Source organism: Hyaena hyaena, unplaced genomic scaffold (assembly GCF_003009895.1).
Source record: "Hyaena hyaena isolate Hyena2069 unplaced genomic scaffold, ASM300989v1 scaffold_44, whole genome shotgun sequence".
In the NCBI taxonomy this organism is placed as follows: domain Eukaryota; kingdom Metazoa; phylum Chordata; class Mammalia; order Carnivora; family Hyaenidae; genus Hyaena; species Hyaena hyaena.
In genome coordinates, this window is record NW_024080676.1 from 2329373 (window position 1) to 2348851 (window position 19479).

Genomic DNA, 19479 nt, shown 5'->3' on the forward strand with positions numbered 1-19479 from the left:
ACTTAGTTTCTCTATGCTTTGGTTTCTAATTGGTCAAATGTGGATAATAGTAGAATTGATCTGTATTAGTTCTCTCTTACTGTGCAACAGATTACCTCAAAACAATAGACTTTTATTATCTCATATTTTCTGTGGCTCAGAAATTTGGGAACTGAGTGCTTCTGGTTCAGACTTGCTCATTGGTTAAAGTCGTATAGACATGTAGACCGTGGCTGCAGTCATGTGAAGACTTGACTGGTGTTGGAGGATCCCCTTCCAAGATGGCTCATTCCAGTGGCTGTTGGCAGGAGGCCTCAGTTCTTGCCAAAGGGAACTCTTCCTATGACATGACAGCTGATTTCCCCCAGAGCAAATGAGAGGCAGAGCAAAGAGGAAACTCCAGTGACTTTTATAACGTTTTATGACCTATACACTGTTACTTCCAACACATTTTGTATGTTGGAAAAAAGTCACCAGGTATAGTCCCCATGCAAGGGGAAGGCAGTTAGGCTCTACCTTTTGAAAGGTGGAGTATCAAAGAATTAGTTATCACATTATCTTGTATGATTAAACGAAAATTACATGAGATGATAATTTTGAAATGCTTAGAACAGGAGTTAAGCAGCACGTGCCTTGAATTAGCTTCCTCATAGGTGAGAAAAGACAAATAACAGTCATTCTGAAGGCTTTGGCGTTAAAAGTTACTCTAAAAAATAGAGCAAAGATATTGAAACCAAGTTAGTACAAAAAGCCATTAAAATTATCTATTTGGTTCTTGTCATGAAAAGTTGTTCATGAATTGGAATTTGTAAAAAAAGAAAACAGGCATAAGGCAGGATATACAGCATGATCTGGTGTTTGTGTAATCATATACCTATATCTCTGTATTTTGATGTGTAGGGAGCATTCTGGAAGGAGTTTCCTCAAAGTGTTAATAGTGGTATTCTCTGGATAGTGTTATCTAGATAGGTTATCTCTGGGATTTGTGTTAAGTTGAAAATTATTTTGTGTTTTCTTGCATTGCTTGAATTGTTTTACACTTAGCATATTTCTCCAAAAATAATAGATGCATTTTTTCCCAAAGAATTTAAAATTTAAAATTCTTTTCCAAAGAAAATTAAAAAGAAACCAGGTTGGAAGGAGGATATGAAAGGTGGAAAGGTTAGGTGGAACCAGGACACTGCGCCCTGTGTGGGCTGATTGACTCCCTGTGAAGTATCTGACTGCCAGGATGTCCTCTGATTTTTAGGACATGTGCTCCCAGACTGCATGTGCTGGGAGCCAGTAAGAGTTTGTGATTGCACTTGAGGGACTTATATGTAAGGGAAGAGGGGTAGGTTGCTGCCTCTTTGGGACAAGAGGAAAAGGGAGAAGCAAGGGAAAAAGGGACACCTGTGTGGCAAAGGGCAAAAATAGATCAAATCTGGTGTTGACAGCAGAGTATGTATGTTTATCAGCTGTCTTGGGAAGGACAGCTTCCAAAGGAGTGGTATACTTGTGATGGGCACTTGTGATCCTGTGATGCCTTGTATATCCTTGATAATTACACTTACCACACTGGATTGAAGTTTGTTCAGTTCTCCCTCTCTCAATAGACTTGCAAGCAGGTCTTGGATATCTAGGCCAATTACACAGTTCCCAGCATAGAATAGGGCTCAATAATTTGGAGAATAAAGATAAATTATATTTTAAGAATACTTTTCATAAATTTAAAATTTTTATGTCCACTGACATTCACCTGAATAATTTTTTTCAGTGTAATTTTTTAAATTAATTAATTTTTGAATTTACATCCAAGTTAGTTAGCATATAGTGCAACAATGATTTCAGGAATAGACTCCAGTGATTCATCCACCACATATAACACCCAGTGCTGATCCCAGCAAGTGTCTTCCTATTTAGCCCATCCCCCCTCCCACAACCCCTCCAGCAACTCTCTCTTTGTTCTCTGTATTTAAAAGTCTCTTATGTTTTGTTCCCCTCCCTCTTTTCATATTATTTTTGCTTCCCTTCCCTTATGTTCATCTGTTTTGTATCTTAAATTCTTCATATGAGTGAAGTCATGATATTTGTCTTTCTCTGACCGATTAATTTCACTTAGCATAATACTCTCTAATTTCATCCATGTAGTTGCAAATGGCAAGATTTCATTCTTTTTGATTGTCAAGTAATACTCCATTGTGTGTGTGTGTGTGTGTGTGTGCGTGTGTGTGTGTGTGTGTGTGTGTGTGTAGTATATACACGACATCTTCTTTATCCATTCATTTATCGATGGGTATTTGGGCTCTTTCCATATTTTGGCTTGAATAATTTCTTATTCAAGTGAAATGGAAGGAACACACACACACACACACACACAGAGTCACATTTGCTTATCTTTTCCTGCTTATTGATTATTTGAATTTTTTTATGATTCTACTCTTTTGACTTTTTACCTATATTTTTTCTTAAAGTGGTTGCATTGGAGCTTATAGTATACATCTTTAACTTATGGCAGCCTGCCTTTAAGTAATGTTATACCAATTCACTTAGAAAATAATCTTATAACAATATACTTCCATTTCTCTTCTCTTGACCTTGTGCTGTTTCTTCTTCTGCATTTGTTAGAAACCCCACAATACATTGTTTTTATTTTTGCTTTAAAAGATCAACTATCTCAAGTGATTTACAATAAAAACAAATTGTATTTACCCACATACTTAACATTTTCCATGCTCTTTATTCTTTTGCATGGATCCAGATTTCTATCTGGTATCATTTTTCTTCTAAAGGATTTCCTTTGCCATTTCTTATATGCAAATTTGTTGGTGATGAATTCTTTCAGCTTTTGTGTGTCTAGAAAGTTTTAATTTTATTTTTGCTTTCAAAAGCTATTAAGATATTTTTGTTGGGTATAGAATTCTAAGTCGGCAGTATTTTTTCTTTTAGTACTTTAAGATTTATTCTACTCTCATCTGGCTTGCATTGTCTCTTATTTTGTTTTATTTTATTTTAGTTTTTCCTCATGAAAAGTGCATTCTTTAATCTCTATCTTCAACTTCACTCATTCTCCCAGTCACCTCCCTATGACTTGCATTGTTTCTCATGAGAAGCCTGCTACCATCCTTATCTTTGCTCCTCTCCACTTAACAGGTCTTCTTTCTCTAGTTTTTATGGCCTCATTGAACTCTCAACTTTCTTTCTTTTAAATCAGCATACTCTATTGGATTCAACCTGAGTTCCCCTTCCCTCCTCTATAGACTAGAAACTCTTAAACTGTAAGCCAAGGCATTTATAGGATTCACCTCATTTGTTGTTGTTTTCTCATTTCAGGAATCACTGTTCTGTGTTACCTTTTGTTCAGTATCTAAAAACCATTATTTCTTTTTGTTCTGATTTTTTTCAGTTGTTTAAGGCAGGGGAATAATTCTAGTCTTTGTTATTACTCCGCTTTGGCTGGAAACAGAATTTCTGAAATATTAAATCAGAGAAATAAATACTGAAAACATTAAAAGTAACTATCAATTGCAAAACTTTGTCCTCAAAATTGGTTCATATTGTGCATTAGCTTAGAATTATGAGTTTGGTTTTAAAATTTTATTTAGTGCCACAGTGTTTGACATCATGTCTTTTTCTTACAGGAAACATTCAAACTGGATTTGTAATCATTAGTAAGTCGGTGAGCGATCAGAAGTTGCAGAATGCAATCCCGAGTAAAAATCTCCAAAAGAATTACTTCAAATAACAGAGGAAAGAAAATTGAACTACCACCTTAAAACCCTGGTCTAGAAAAACATATTGCACATGATAGGAAGTTATAACTGGGGAAATTTATTTGGCTCTTAATACACCTGAATGAAAGGAATTGTCACACTGTTTCTCAAGACTTGTAGATCTGAGATTATTTTAACAATAAGTTGTTTTATAAAAATCTTGACATGATCACCAGAGAGAAGAAACAGCAATAGCTAAAACCTGTGTGTTGGTCAAGATGACTTCTGAAGAAATGGCAGCTTCTGTTCTCACTCCTGTGACTCAGAGAAAAGTGACATCCTCTCCATCCGCTTTAGATGAAAGTAATGAAAAGGTCTCAGACATCAGTGTTCCAAAGGCACATAGTGTCAGGCAGAGTGGGCAAACTTCCACCATCTCACGATTGAACAAGCTTAAAGAAGAATCTTCTGGAAGCAACTTGCCCAAGATTCTCTCCATAACAAGGGAGAAAATAATGAATGATGAGAACAGCAATGAGAAGTACTGGGAGGAAAGCATGCCAGATTCTGTGAAAAACCTTAATATTAACTGCAACAACGTACTGAAAAACAGCCCGTGCAGCCTTCCTCAGAGCCAGCGTTATGACACATGTGATTCTGTCATGGAGGAAGGCCTGTGTTTGGAAACTGGAATCCCACCCTCACTGGAAAGAAAGGTGTTCCCTGGAATTCAACTGGAAGTGGACAGACCTCCCATGGACATTAGTCCCTTAGGAAATCAGTCGGCCATCATAGACAGCGACCAGGCACACCCTGATGGCAGCATGGCAGCATTTCACTTTCATTATGAAGTTGACAGGAGAATGTCAGACACTTTCTGTACCTTGTCAGACAACCTGATTTTGGATGATTGTGGAAACTGTGTACCACTGCCTGGTGTTCATGGGGAGCAAAAGAAAAATTATGTGGCATATACTTGTAAACTCATGGAATTGGCAGAAAACTGTGATAATAAGAATGGGCAGCTGCAGTGTGATCATTGTGATGCCTTAAATGACAGATACTTGTGCTTTGAAGCTTCTTGCCGAAGGGCCAATGTAGTGTGTTCAAGTGACAGCTTTTGCAGGGAAGACTTTACCAACAGTCCGCCTGCCAAGACCTTTCTGAGCCATTTTGAGGACTTCCCTGATAATTGTGAAGATGTAGAAGAAGATTTTTTTAAAAGCAAAAAGGAGAGGTCCACTTTGTTAGTGAGGAGATTTTGTAAAAATGATAGGGAAGTAAAGAAATCTGTATATACTGGGACAAGGGCGATCATGAGAACTCTGCCTTCTGGCCACATTGGGCTGGGAGCTTACAGTTACATTGATCAGAAGAGAAGTGGTCTCCTACTTCCCTGTGGGAGAGTTCTAGAACGGCGGTCAGTGGTGGCAATTAGGCAAGATGGGAGCTGGTGCCTGTCAGAAGCCCAGTGGTATTCGGTAAGGATTAAAGTTTATTTTTGATCATTTCTTTAAACTTGATTTTTTTTTAAGTTTAGTTATTTATTTTTAGACAGAGAGAGCGAGCGAGCATGCGCACACATGAGTGGGGAAGGGCAGAGAGAGGGGGACAGAGAATCCCAAGCAGGCTCCTTGCTGTCATCACAGAGCCTGATGTGGGGCTCAAACTCAGGAACCATAAGATCATGACCTGAGTTGAAATCAAGAGTTGGAAGTCAAGCGACTGAGCCACCCAGGTACCCTAAAACTTGATCTTTTAAAATCCAGTTTTCTGTTGTCTTAATTCACGGAAAGTTTTAAGTTCTGTCAAATTATGATTCTTAGAGGGAACATTTGTAGTTACTGGAAACTTGTAGACCTAATAGATATGCCAGTCAATAGCCATCAAGATGGAGTTAACTCTATAATGATTTAAGTAACTAAATACACATATGTATATCATCAGGAGTGCAGAAATTAGGGGGACTCCCTGGCTACTGTATGTAGGATTAGGAGACAGACTCCTGATAATGGGAAAGTGGCTCCAATGACTGATTACCTACTTGTGTCCTTTGGAGGTACATGCCTACGTCTTTTTCGATATTTTTAGGTTGCAAGGCCTAAAAGAATTTAAAATCTGGTTACCTTCATTTTTCAACCAATGTTCCCAGTTTCTTCCCTCTTCACCTTTTTTGTACTATGAACCCTTTTGGCAATTAGGTGAAGCCTATAGACTCAGAAGAATGCTTTTAAGTGCATCCAATGAAATACAAGGTGTTATAAAGGACACAGATTATGTGAACATATGTACACTTACCAAGATATTGTTTGAAATTGCAATGTATGGCAGGGTAGGTGGTTCTTTGTTAACATATTAAACAGTGACATTTAGTGATTCGATAACTACTATAATTCCAAAGTAGTGATGAATGGTTGCCCTGGGAGTGGTTGCCCTGGGACTTTCAGCACTACAAATCCTCCATCCAGGGAAACCCCCTCAGTCCTGGGCAAACCAGGGCAGTTGGTCACCCTAAATATAAATACTCTTTTAGGGTTTCGACTATGGACTGTAATAAATGGAAATATCTGTGATTTCTATTGGTGACAAGATCACAGGTACTGTTCTAATACTGAGACTTGTTGCCTATATTCATAATTGAAGGAAATGCTAAATGTCTAACTCTCACATTCTAGTGTTTAACAATTCAGTAAAACCTGTCCTTTTGAATAAATACCTCGTCTAGAAAAAAGCATTCCTTTTATTGAAATATAACTGATATATTTTTACTGTCATCATCATCAGTCATGGAGCTAATGTTTATTTTGCATTTGACATGTGCCAGATGTTGTTGGGTCACATAATTTACATACTTAATTTCATGCAATCCTGTCAATTACCCTCTGATATTAACCCCTTTGTATTGCAAAGAAAACAGAGTCTCTGGAAAGTTACGTACCTTGTCCAAGGTCACTTAACTGCTAAGTGGGATAACTAGGATTGTAATCCCCGCAGCCTATACTCTTAGTTTCTCAAGATCCAGAAAGAAATACAGTTGAGAGTAGGCTGTTAAAGGAGCAGAAGAATTCTGTTTATTTCAGTGTCTGTTGGTTGAGTAACCACACTCACTGATGCTTATGGTATCTCAGACTTGGTTGTCTTCAATGTGGCAGTTCTAACCCTGGTTATGTGCTGGAATCACAGTATCCAGGCCCCACCTCAGACCCTCGGAATCAGAATCATTAGGGTAAGGCACAGCAGGAATGATTTTTCAGAGTTCCCCTGGTGCTTCTCTGATTCTATGGAGTTGAGAACTACAGTCCAGGAACTTTAACCGAGTTCTTTGCTCTTAGGGAAGGACATTTAGGGAATATTTGCTCTGTCCTAAAGACCCTGACACTATGGGTTCTCGAGAGTAGCACAACTGACCTAGGAGCCTGCCTGAAAAGTGATGACCTACTGGCCCTTCTTTCTGTGCATTCAATCTACAGTTCACCCAGCAAGGATCAGCAGATTTGGTTTTGAATGTTCACCTAACTCCTTATAAAAACTGAGTCACAAGCAAGGTGATATCAGCAATATGTAGGCCCCCAGCTATTCTGACTGAATTTTGTCCATGCAGGGAAAAGGGAGCTCATCCCAGTAAGGTGTCTTCCAAGTTAAAAAATTCAGGAGTTTTAAAAATTCATGGACATCTGAAGTTGAATGTTAAGGATGCAACAGAAATTTATTTATTAAAAAAATTTTTTTAATTTATTTTTGAGACAGAGAGAAACAGAGCATGAGTGGGAGAGAGGCAGACACAGAATCTGAAACAGGCTCCAGGCTCAGAGCTGTCAGCACAGAACCCGATGCAGGGCTTAAACCCACAAACCGTGAGATCATGACCTGAGCCAAAATCAGACCCCTTTTTTTTAAATTTTTAAAATGTTTTATTTATTTCTGAGAAAGAAAGAGCAAGAGAGAGAGAGAGAGAGAGAGCGAGCATGAGCAGGGGAGGGTCAGAGAGAGAGGGAGATACAGAATCTGAAACAGCCTCCAGGCTCTGAGCTGGCTGTCAGCACAGAGCCCAACGCGAGGATCAAGCCCACAAACCATGAGATCGTGACCTGAGCTGAAGTCAGACGTCTAACCGACTGAGCCACCCAGGTGCCCCTGGACCCTTAACCGACTGAGCCACCCAGGCACCTCACAACAGAAATTTAAATGCAGCAAAGGGAATGGAAGCAGATTGCTTGAGAACTGTTATCAGAGCCCCCAGCACTTCTACAGGCATGAGGGTTGTGTATCTGCTGTAAATAATTGCAGAATAATTTCTGAAATGACTATACTCACTCATCCAGTTACTGGAGCACTGCCACTTCTTCTGAGAATGTTCATGGGTCCCTAGCTCCAATCTGCCCCTTTATGTCAGTCAGAGGCACTGAGATGGGTCATTTCCAGTGAAAAGAACCAGAGAGATGATGCAAAGCATCTCCTCCCTTCTTAATCTCTGGAGGTTGGGAGAGGTTGCCACACCTCAACCAGAGTGAAGTCTCTAGAGAAGAGAGAGGAGAACTCTTCTGGATTTCCAGGAGGCATTTTTGTTAACCCTTAAAATGAAGCGGGGCAGTGGGCTGACTGTCCTGTTCTTTCAGAAGGGAGAGCTCCGAAAGGAAAGATTTTGAATGTTCAGACCATAACATGGCAGGAATAAATCAGTATTTTCTAAAGTATCATATTCTCTCATTATCTCAGTTTTAAGTTTAGAGTCTAGTGGAAAATCCTTCTAAAAGTTGTCTAATAAATTGTAGTCACTTTCCCCCATTCCTGTAAGTGGCTTCCTTCACCTAAAAAATGCAGATGCTGATCAGTTCTCTTGTTCCTATTTTCTGATGAGTTCGCAGGTATCCCTCTTGGTTCCCCCAGACAGATTGTATAAGTTTCTTAAAGGGCAAGAAATGGCTGTACCTTTTTTTCTACTCTCCACAATGCAAGCGTGTGTCAAGCATATAGAAAACAGGACAATGTCATCTTAGGAACATGGTCTCTGGAGTCGGTCAGCTTGAATTGAACATTGACCACTGTAACTTCGCCATTTACTGCTGGTATGACTTCATGCAAGTAATTTAACCTCTTTGCTTCTAATTACCTTATATGTAAACTGAGAGTAATGAGGTTATGAGGGTATTAAATGAAATAGCTCTGTGAAATAGATAGCACATTATCTGGCAAGGAGTGGGAGCCAGTATTTTCACTCTGGCAGTTTTTTTGTTTGTTTTTTAATTTCTGAGAGAGAGAGACAGTGTGAGCTAGAGAGAGTCAGAGAGAGAGGGAGATACAGAATCTGAAACAGACTCCAAGCTCTGCACTGTCAGCACAGAGCCCGACATGGGGCTTGAACCCACGAACCGTGAGATCATGACCTGAGCCAAAGTCGACACTTAACTGACTGAGCCACCCAGGTGCCCTTTCACTCTGGCAGTTTATTATATGTTTTGTCATGAACTTGTCCCCACCTCCTTCTGCTTTTGGAGCTTCTCCCATAGGGGAGTTGATGGTGGTGTGAATTTGGATGTGGTGGTTTGTATAGTCCTTCCTACACATTTAAAGAATGTGTTATTTGTCCAGTTAGTTCCTCTGCCTCACATTGAAATTTTTTTCTTGTATGCCTTCAGCAAAATGACCCAATTAATTTATGTTTGCACAGCTGTGTAGCAAAGAATGGATTTGAATAGGAGACATTAATGAGAATTAATGCTTGCTGACTGACAAACCATATTGGTATCCTCCTCTCCCTCACTTGTGAAAAATGAAAAACCCTACTCCTGATCCAGTTACAGCCACACTCCTGCTCTCCATTTATTGGCTTAACAAGATGACATATTTTGGCAAGTGGCTGAAGTCTCTAGATTGAAAGTTGGTTGAGAGTGTTTTCCTTTTAAAAAATTCCCTCTCTGCCTGAATCTTGGGGAGTTTAAGGTATTTAGAGTTATTCTGAATATAAAGTACAAGAAGTTCCTGCCTGTGCTGGAATTATTCATGGAACCTGAGTTCCATGTGTATTGAGGGATGGAGTATAGAGGAGGGGAGGGTGGACAAAGCAGTCAGGCCACTAGCTCCTGTGTTATCACTTCATTTGTCTCCCTGCCATGGTCCATGAGAGGATTTACTGTATAAGAATATGTACAGCCAAACAGAAAAAAGATGAAATTTTATTTTTTTTTAAAAATCAGACTAGAAAAACTGTACATTAAAAAGGAAAGTCACACCAGTTTCTGTGTTGCTAGTTCTTACTCTTCTTTCTTCCTTCTAAAATGTATCTTTTTTCTTCACATTTTATTTTACTGTTTAGCAGAGAAGATTAAACATAAGAGGCAATGAAAAGTTTTTGAGTGTTTAACATAAATGCCTTTGTCAGTATATATGTCTTTGAGCTTATATTTTCTTTGTTATGTGTCAAGGGATCAATCAATAATAAATTTGTCTTCCAAGTGGTAACTTTGAGGAATGATCAAGTATCCATTGAGTCCTGCTGTCTAGTGTTGTAATAGATGGTTGTTGAAATAGCAGCATGTTTTATTTTCTCCTCTGAAAATTTGGTCTCCCTGCAGATTGGGTACAGTGTGGACCTTGAAATAATTAAAATTTCACAGGGTGTAGAGACTAAGCTGAAAGCCTGGGCTTGGTAGCATGCCAGGCCTCCTCTTCCATTACTAAGGGTTATGTCAAGTTCATGACATGGGTATAGGACGATGCCCGTCCCTTCCTGCTGAGCACAGTGAAAGGGAATCCAGATCCTGGACGGACAGCCCCTGCACAGTTTAGTCACGTCTGGTGCATCAGTGGAAAATGTGACAGGCTGTCAGAAGCTGACTTTGTGAAGATTGGACAACTTTCCCTTATTAGCTGCATTGGGACAAGTTTAGGATAAATTTACTTCTACATCTCAGTAGTTACACCAGATCTTTGGCTAGGATTTGGCAAAAAAATGGAATGAAAAATGCTGACCCTGGACTCTATTTTAAGGTGAATATATTCATGACCACTGTTATTTACAAGGTAGCCTTAGGACAGTATCTGAACTAAGATTTTTTTTCCCTTTTCCCCAGATGTCCTGACTAATGGGAATTAGCAGCAGAGAGGCCTCATTCCTAGAAATGGGCCATGGTTAAAAGAATCAGAACCCATAGGCAAGGATAAGACCATCAGATGGAGCCTTTATCTAATGTACCCTGCATTTTTACACAGGAGGGACTCAGGCTACCCAGAGAATGACCCCCTGGAGTCATGAGTGACAATAGTGTCCCTCTCCCCTTAATCCCATCCTTGGGTGCTGTTTCCCACAGGGCTTAAATGCCTCCTGGAGTGGTATGGAAGTTTCTCCCCCAGTGATTGATTACAGGATTCAGCATCAAGGACTGAAGCATCATTGGGAGTGAGGAGTGGTCTCCTGACCCTTTCATGCCTAGACTAACTCATGGCTCAGTCAGGGCCCTCCCTGAAAAGCTGTTCTCAGACAATGGTGCTGGGTCATTTTCTGGTCTTGAAGAGCCTTAGGAACACCAATATGGTGTTCCATCCATTGGTTCTTTTTTCTAGCAGCTGGCCTGGCTGCACTTAGAACCTCAGATTAAATATGGGTCCTGCAGAGTTCAGGCATCCAAATCTCTAGCCCTAACCAACATTCAGCCCTTCCCTGTCATTTAGGCCATCACCCATCAAACCCTCAACAAGAAAACCACCTCAGTCTTCAGCAACACAGAGACATCATCATCTTTCAAGGGTAAGGAGAGCCTATACGTTGAATCCCAATAGCAGATCTCTTTCAAGGCAAGGAGAAATACTTTGACTTCTCTTGTTTTTAACAGCTTTATTGAGATATAATTTACACACCATACAGTTTACCTATGTAAAATGCAAATTTCAGTGGTTTTTTATATGTTCACAGATATATACGTCATCATCACAATTTTTGAACATTTTCATCACCTCCAAAAGAAACCCCCTACTCTCTAGCTATCACACTCCATTATCCTCATCTCTTCTCTCCACTTTCCTACTCAGAAACATCCACTAATCTATTTTCTGTGTCTAGAAATTTTTGCATTCTGGACCTTCATCTGAATGGACTCATAAAGTATGCAGTCTTTTGTGACTGGCTTCTTTCACTTAACATAATGTGTTTTTTTAATTTTAATTCCAGTGTAGTTAACTTAGTATGTTCAAGGTACATCTGTACTATACCATGTGTGAGTACCTTGTTACTTTTTACCTATGAATAATACTCCATTGTATGAACATATCACATTTTATTTATCCATTCATCAATTGTTAGAAATTGGATTCTTCCCACTTTCTGTCTTGTCTGCTATGAATATCCTGTGCAAGTGTTTGTGTGGATATATGTCTTCATTTCTCCTGGGTACATATCCAGGAGTGGAACTGCTGAGTTATGTAACTATGTTTAACCTTTTGAAGAACTGCCAGACTGTTTTCCAAAGCAGCTGCACCTTTTTGCATTCCCGCTAGCAGCATGTGAAGGTTCCAATGTCTCCACATCCTGACCCACATCTCTTAGTGTCCATCTTTTTGCTTATAGACATCCTAGTTGATATGAGGTAATATCTCATTGTAGTTTTGAATGCCTTTTACTGATGGCAAATGATGTTGAGCATCTTTTCATGTGTTTATTGTCCATTTGTACATCTTTGGAGAAATGCCTATTCAAATTCTTTGCCTATTTTTAATATTTTTAAATTATTGAGTTCTCTACATATTCTGGATATAAGTCCATTATCAAATATATGATTTTCAATATTATGTGTGCATATATGTGTATGTATGTATATGGATACAGATATAATGAATGCAAGTTGAGACAGTGGCAAAGGAGGCTTAACAATTTTAAGGCACAGTGAAACTTGTTAAATATTTTCTTTGGATGTGGATCTCGTTCTCATTGTTCTAACTTACCCCCCCCCCAGACACAATGGTCAAATTGAATTTTTTAATCTTCCTCCTCCCCCAGATTCTTTCCAAACTCCAATCTGCCTAGTTTCTCCCTCCTCTTCTGCCTAAGCTTTTATCATATAGGCCATTTTTCTTGTTATCTAGATTCTGTCCCTCCAGAGCAGTGGCTGGGAACCAGATTGTCATCTGCAAACTTGTGCCTCACAAGGAAGGCATCCAAGGCAGAGCTGGTTGAGGAGGTCAGCACTTTGGTACTGTACTTCATTACGCACGTGTGGCATGACCAGGCCAAGGATGAGGCCAGCAAGGGGCCTAGGTGGCAACTTTTAAGGAGGCACTCAATCTCAGGGTTTTGCAAGTGCCAGCACTCTACTTCTCAGGGAGTGCCTCCTTAAATTTTGAGCCCTAGGGAGCTCACTTTGTCTCCCCTTAGTCCCAACCCTGGGTAGAAGATCTAAGAGAATCTGTGGTTTAGAAATAGCATATCATCTTTCTGTCTTCCTGGCCAGGAATGGCCTTGACTAACCCCTCGTATACCTTAATGCAAATGTTCTTAAAATATAAGCGAAGAATGGTCCATCATTTTTAAAGCATACAAAAAATAAATAAAAAGAAGATTTAATGGCGTATAGAAATTGGAATTCAAACTTCTGTAAACTGTGTTCACAAATGAAGGTTATTGGAGCAAGCTATACTCATTCCTGTTAATACTCATATATTTTCTTTAATTTTTTTAATGTGTATGTATTTTTGTTTTTTATTTATTTATTTATTTTTGAATAGTTTATTGTCAAGTTGGTTTCCATATAACACGCTGTGCTCATCCCAACAAGTGCCCTCCCCCATGCCCATCACCCCCCTCCCCCACCCTCACCAGCCCTGTTTGTTCTCAGCATTCAAGAGTCTCTCATGGTTTGCCTCCCTCCCTCTCCCCCACTATTTTTCCCCTTCTTCTCCCTCATGGTCCTACGTTAAATTCCTCCTAATCCACCTATAAATGCAAACATATGGTATATGTCCTTCTCTGCCTGACTTATTTCACTCAGCATAACATCTTCTAGTTCCATCCATGTTGCTACACATGGCCAGATTTCATTCTTTCCCATTGCCATGTAGTATTCCATTGTATAGATGAACCACATCTTCTTGATCCATTCATCAGTTGATGGACACTTAAGTTCTTTCCATGTTTTGGTTATTGCTGAGAGTGCTGCTATGAACATTGAGATGCATGTGCCCCTATGCATCAGCACTCCTGTATCCCTAGGGTAAATTCCTAGCAGTGCTACTGATGGATCTTCTATTGGGAGTTCTATTGTTAACTTTTTGAGGAACCTCCATACTGTTTTCCAGAGGGGCTGCACCAGTTTACATTCCCACCAACAGTGTAGGGGGGTGCCCGTTTCTCCACATCCTTGCCAGCATCTCGCGTTCCCTGATTTGCTCATTTTAGCCACTCTGACTCGCGTGAGGTGGTATCTCAGTGTGGTTTTAATTTGTATTTCCCTGATGAGGAGGGATGCTGAGCATCCTTTCATGTGTCTGTTGGCCATCTGGATGTCCTCTGTCTGTTGGCCATCTGGATGTCCTCTTTGGAGAAGTGTCTGTTCACGTCTTCTGCCCATTTCCTCACTGGATTGTTTGTTTTTTTGGTGTGGAGTTTGGTGAGTTCCTTATAGATTTTGGATATTAACCCTTTGTCTGATATGTCATTTGCAACTATCTTTTCCCATTCCGTTGGTTGCCTATTAGTTTTGTTGATTGTTTCCTTTGCCGTGCAGAAGCTTTTTATCTTGGTGAGGTCCCAATAGTTCATTTTTGCTCTTGATTCCCTTGCCTTTGGGGATGTGTCAAGTAAGAAATTGCTGCAGTTGAGGTCAAGGAGGATGTCTCCGACTTTCTCCTTTAGGGTTTTGATGGTTTCCTGTCTCACATTCAGGTCCTTTATCCACTTTCAGTTTATTTTTGTGTATGGTGTGAGAAAGTGATCTAGTTTCATTCTTCTGCATGTTGCTGTCCAGTTCTCCCAGCACCATCTATTAAAGAGTCTGTCTTTTTTCCATTGGATACTCTTTCCCGCTTTGTCAAAGATTAATTAGCTGTAGATATATGGGTTCAGTTCTGAGTTCTTTATTCTGTTCCTTTGGTCTATGTGTCTGTTTTTGTGCCAATACCATACTGTCTTGATGATGACAGCTTTGTAGTCAAGGCTAAAGTCTGGGATGGTGATGCCTCTTGTTTTGGTTTTCTTCTCCAATATTCCTTTGGCTATTTGGGGTCTTTAGTGGTTCCATATACATTTTAGGATAGTTTGTTCTAGTTTTGAGAAGAATGCTGTGCAATTTTGATTGGAATTGCATTGAATGTGTAGATTGCTTTGGGTAGTAATGGCATTTTAACAATATTTATTCTTTCGACCCATGAGCATGGAATGTTTTTCCATTTCTTTGTGTCTTCAGTTTCCTTCATAAGTTTTCTATAGTTTTCATCATATAGATCTCTTATATCTTTGGTTAGGTATATTCCTAGGTATTTTATGGTTTTTTGTGCAATTGTGAATGGGCTTAGTTTCTTGATTTCTCTTTCTGTTGCTTCATTGTTTGTGTATAAAAATGCAACCGATTTCTGTATATTGATTTTGTATCCTGCAACTTTGCTGAATTCATGGATTAGCTCTAGTAGGCTTCTGGTGGAGTCTTTCAGGTTTTCTATATAGAGTATAATACCGTCTGTGAAAAGTGAGAGTTTGACTTCTTCTTTGCCAATTCTGATGCCTTTGATTTCCTTTTGTTGTCTGATGGCTGATGCTAGGACTTCCAGCACTATGTTAAACAACAATGGTGAGAGTGGACATCCCTGTTGTGTTCCTGATCTCAGGGCGAAAGCTCTCAGTTTTTCCCCGTTGAGGATGATGTTAGCTGAGGGCTTCTCATAGATGGCTTTTATGATGTTTAAGTAAGTTCCTTCTATCCCGACTTTCTCAAGGGTCTTTATTAAGAAGGGGTGCTGTATTTTGTCAAATGCTGTTTCTGCATCTGTTGATGCTGGCTTCATAGAACGAGTTCAGAAGTTTTCCTTCGATTTCCATTTTTTGGGATAGCTTGAGAAGAATGGGTATTAATTCTGTTTTAAACGTCTGGTAGAATTCCCTAGGGAAGCCATCTGGCTCAGGGCTCTTATTTGTTGGGAGATTGTTGATAACTGATTCGATTTCTTCACTAATTATGGGTCTGTTCAGATTTTCTATCTCTTCCCGTGTGAATTTTGGTAGTGAATGTGTTTAGGAATTTGTTCATTTCTTCTAAGTTGTCCAGTTTGTTGGCATATAGTTTTTCATAGTATTCCCTGATAATTGTTTGTATTTCTGAGGGGCTGGTTGTAATAAGTCCATTTTCATTCATGATTTTGTCTATTTGGGTGCTCTTTCTTTTCTTTTTGAGAAGTCTCGCTAGAGGTTTGTCCATTTTGTTTATTTTTTCCAACTCATGGTTTCATTGATCTGTTCAACTGTTTTTTTGGATTATATATTGTTTATTTCTGCCATGATTTTTATTATTTCTCTTCTCCTACTGGGTTTGGGGTGCTCTTGTTACTCTCCTTCTAGTTCCTTTAGGTGCACTGTTAGATTTTTTACTTGCGCTTTTTCTAATTTCTTGAAATAGATCTGGAGTACGATGTACTTTCCTTTAGGACTGCCTTTGCTGCATCTCATAGAGTTTGAATTGTTTATTTTTATTTTCATTTGTTTCCATATATTTTTAAATTTCTTCTCTAATTGCCTGATTGGCACATTCGTTCTTTAGCAGGGTGTTCTTTAACCTCCATGTTTTTGGAGGTTTTCCAGACTTCTTCCTGTGGTTGATTTCAAGTTTCATAGCATTGTGATCTGAAAGTGTGCATGGTCTCAATTCTTTTATATTTATTGAGGTGATCACACTTGAGAAGAAAGTGAATTCCATGACCTCAGGATGTAGAGTTCTAAATATATCTGTCAAATCCATCTGGTCCAATGTGTCATTCAAGTTCATTGTTTCTTTAGTGATTTTCTGTCTAGTTGATCTGTCCATTGCTGTAAGTGGAGTATTAAAATCCCCTGCTATTAGCACATTCTTATCCATAAGATTGTTTCTGTTTGTGATTAATTGTTTTAGATATTTAGGTGCTTCCATATTCGGTGCATAGACATTTATAATTGTTAGCTCTTCCAGGTAGATAGACCCTGTAATTATTATATAATGCCCTTCTTCATCCCTTGTTACTGTCTTTAATTTAAAGTCCAGTTTGTCTGATATAAGTATAGCTACTCCAGCTTTATTTTGACTTCTAGTAGCATGATAGATATTTCTCCATCCCCTTACTTTCAACCTAAAGGTGTCCTCAGGTCTAAAATGAGTCTCTTGTAGACAACAAATTGATGGATTTTTTTTTTTTTATCCATTCTGGTACCCTATGTCTTTTGATTAGAGCATTTAGTCCGTTTACATTCAGTGTTATTATTGAAAAATATGGGTTTAGAGTCATTGTGTTCTTTGTAGGATTCACGCTTGTGGTGTTGTCTCTGTTACCTTTTGTTCCTTGCAACATTTCCCTCATAGAGTCCTCCTCAGGATTTCTTGTAGGGCTGGTTTAGTGGTGACGAATTCTTTCAATTTTTGTTTATTGGGAAGACTTTTATCTCTCCTTCTGTTCTGAATGACAGGCTTGCTGGATAGAGGATTCTTGGCTGCATATTTTTTCTGTTTATCACATTAAATATTTCCTGCCATTCCTTTCTGGCCTGCCAAGTTTCAGTAGATAGGTCTGTAACCACTCTGATAGGTTTCTCTTTGTATATTAGGGCCCTTTTCTCCCTAGCTGCTTTCAGAATTCTCTCCTTGTCCTAATATTTTGCCAGTTTCACTATGATATGTTGTGCAGATCGATTCAAGTTACGTCTGAGGGGAGTTCTCTGTGCCTCTTGGATTTCAGTGTCTGTTTTCCTACCCCAGATTGGGGAAGTTCTCAGCTATAATTTGTTCAAGGACTCCTTCAGCGCCTTTCCCTCTCTATTCCTATTCTAGAATTCCTATGATATGGATATTGTTCTGTTTGACTGTATTGCTTAGCTCTCGAACTCTCCTTTCATGTTCCTGGATCAGTTTATCTCTCTTTTTCTCAGCTTCCTCTTTTTCTATAATTGGGTCTTCTAATTCACCTATTCTCCTTTCTGCCTCTTCAATCTGTGCATTGGAAGCCCCCATTTTATTATGCACCTCATTTATAGAATTTTTTAATTCATCACAACTATTTTTAAGTTCCATAGTCTTTGTAGCAATAGTTTCTCTTATGTCTTCCATGCCTTTTTCAAGCCCAGTGATTAATTTTATAACTATTGTTCTAAATTCCTGTTCAGTTATGTTGCTTATATCTGTTTTGAGCAGTTCTTTAGCTGTCATTTCTTCCTGGAATTTCTTTAGAGGAGAGTTCTTCCGTTTCATCATTTTGGTTAGCTTTTGTCTCTTGTTAGTTTTAAAAGCTTGTTTGCACTCTGCACCTGCGAGTACTGCTGTATTAGAGAAGGCTCTTTGACTGTCCAGGGCCTGTCCATTCAGGAAATGTTCTTTGAATGATGACTCTTGGTCTCTCTTGTTGAGACTTCGGTTATTTTATTTCCCTACTCGTAATGGTATTTGGGACTCTCCACCGTGTGTACTTTGGCTTGTTTCTTGAGGTAGCCTTGGAAAAGAAAACAGGCAGACAAACACACAAGGAACAAAGGCACAAAAAAGCACAGACAAATCCAAAAAACTCACAAACTGAAAGGGGAAAAGAAAAAGAAAAAAAAGAAGGGAAAAAAAAGAGGAAGGAGGAAAAACAAATAATAAAAATGAAAATGAAAAAGAAGAAAAGAAAAAAGAAAAAGCCCCAAAAGACAAAGGACAGTCTAAAAGCATAAAACCAGAATTCCCAGCTACAAATAAAGAGCTGAGTGTATGCAGAGTTGATGGAAGAGCATAACAAAGACAGGAATGACAGAGCAAGGAGTAAGCGAAATTGGAAGAGAAAATACCAGGCAGAGAGACTGAGGCTTAATTCAGAGAGAGAAAGAGGAGGATATGGTAAGAGGTGAGGAGAAAGAAATGAAGATAATGCTACCTAGGGAAACTATATCGTCTGATTACTCCAGAGAGAGAGAGATAGAAAGGTAGCAGTGGAGGTGTAGAATATACATCTAGAAAATGGATTAAATGTGACTTTTTAAGCAAACCAGTGACCAGAGTGCCCAGTCCAGCAGAGGGGAGGGATAAGAATGAGACAAGGGAAAATATATCTGAATAGAAAGAATTGATCTAGAATTAATCATGGCAGTGCATCCATGTTGGTCTTGCCCTGGGCTCTGGTTTAAAAAAAAAAAAAAAGCAGCTCTCTAGCGGGGATGGGTGTGTTTTGGTGTAGGCGGGTCTTAGGCTCCACTGCATCCTGCGGGCAGCTCCCTGAGGTCCCACCTTGGTGGTTGTGGGGAGAAAAATGGTGGCGCCCCAGTTCCCTCTTGAACCAAGCATTGCGACTCACTCTTTTGGGTCCGATCTCCCTGTGCCACAGGCATAGCCGAGGTGGGCCATGCTCTATATCCCAAGCCAGGCCTCATTTCCAGGTCTTAGTCCGAGCGCCCCATTGATACCATTCAAAATATAAACCCGCAGGCCGAGTCCCTTGGAGCAGTTTCAAACCCCTCGCCTCCCCACTGGGAATTGAGCTGAGCCAGAAGAGCCGCAGAGCGGGCTTCAGGCGCGCCACTTCCCCTCCAGGTCGAGCTGGCGATCAGAGGAGCAGTTTCTCCCGGCATAACATGAGACTAGGGCGTCCTCTTCAAGGCCTCTGCACAGCTAGAAACCGG

General features: G+C 39.5%; 1 protein-coding gene across 1 annotated transcript in view; it reads left to right on the plus strand.

Moving 5' to 3' along the window:
• The window catches only part of PLCE1 (phospholipase C epsilon 1), a 337915-nt gene that overhangs the window by 40547 nt on the left and 277889 nt on the right, over nucleotides 1-19479 (plus strand). The window contains exons 2-4 of the mRNA XM_039230185.1: nucleotides 3600-5152; nucleotides 11340-11415; nucleotides 12747-12853. Coding sequence (XP_039086116.1) covers nucleotides 3950-5152; nucleotides 11340-11415; nucleotides 12747-12853 — 1386 coding nt within the window. The 5' untranslated portion in view covers nucleotides 3600-3949. The remainder of the gene's footprint in view (nucleotides 1-3599; nucleotides 5153-11339; nucleotides 11416-12746; nucleotides 12854-19479) is intronic.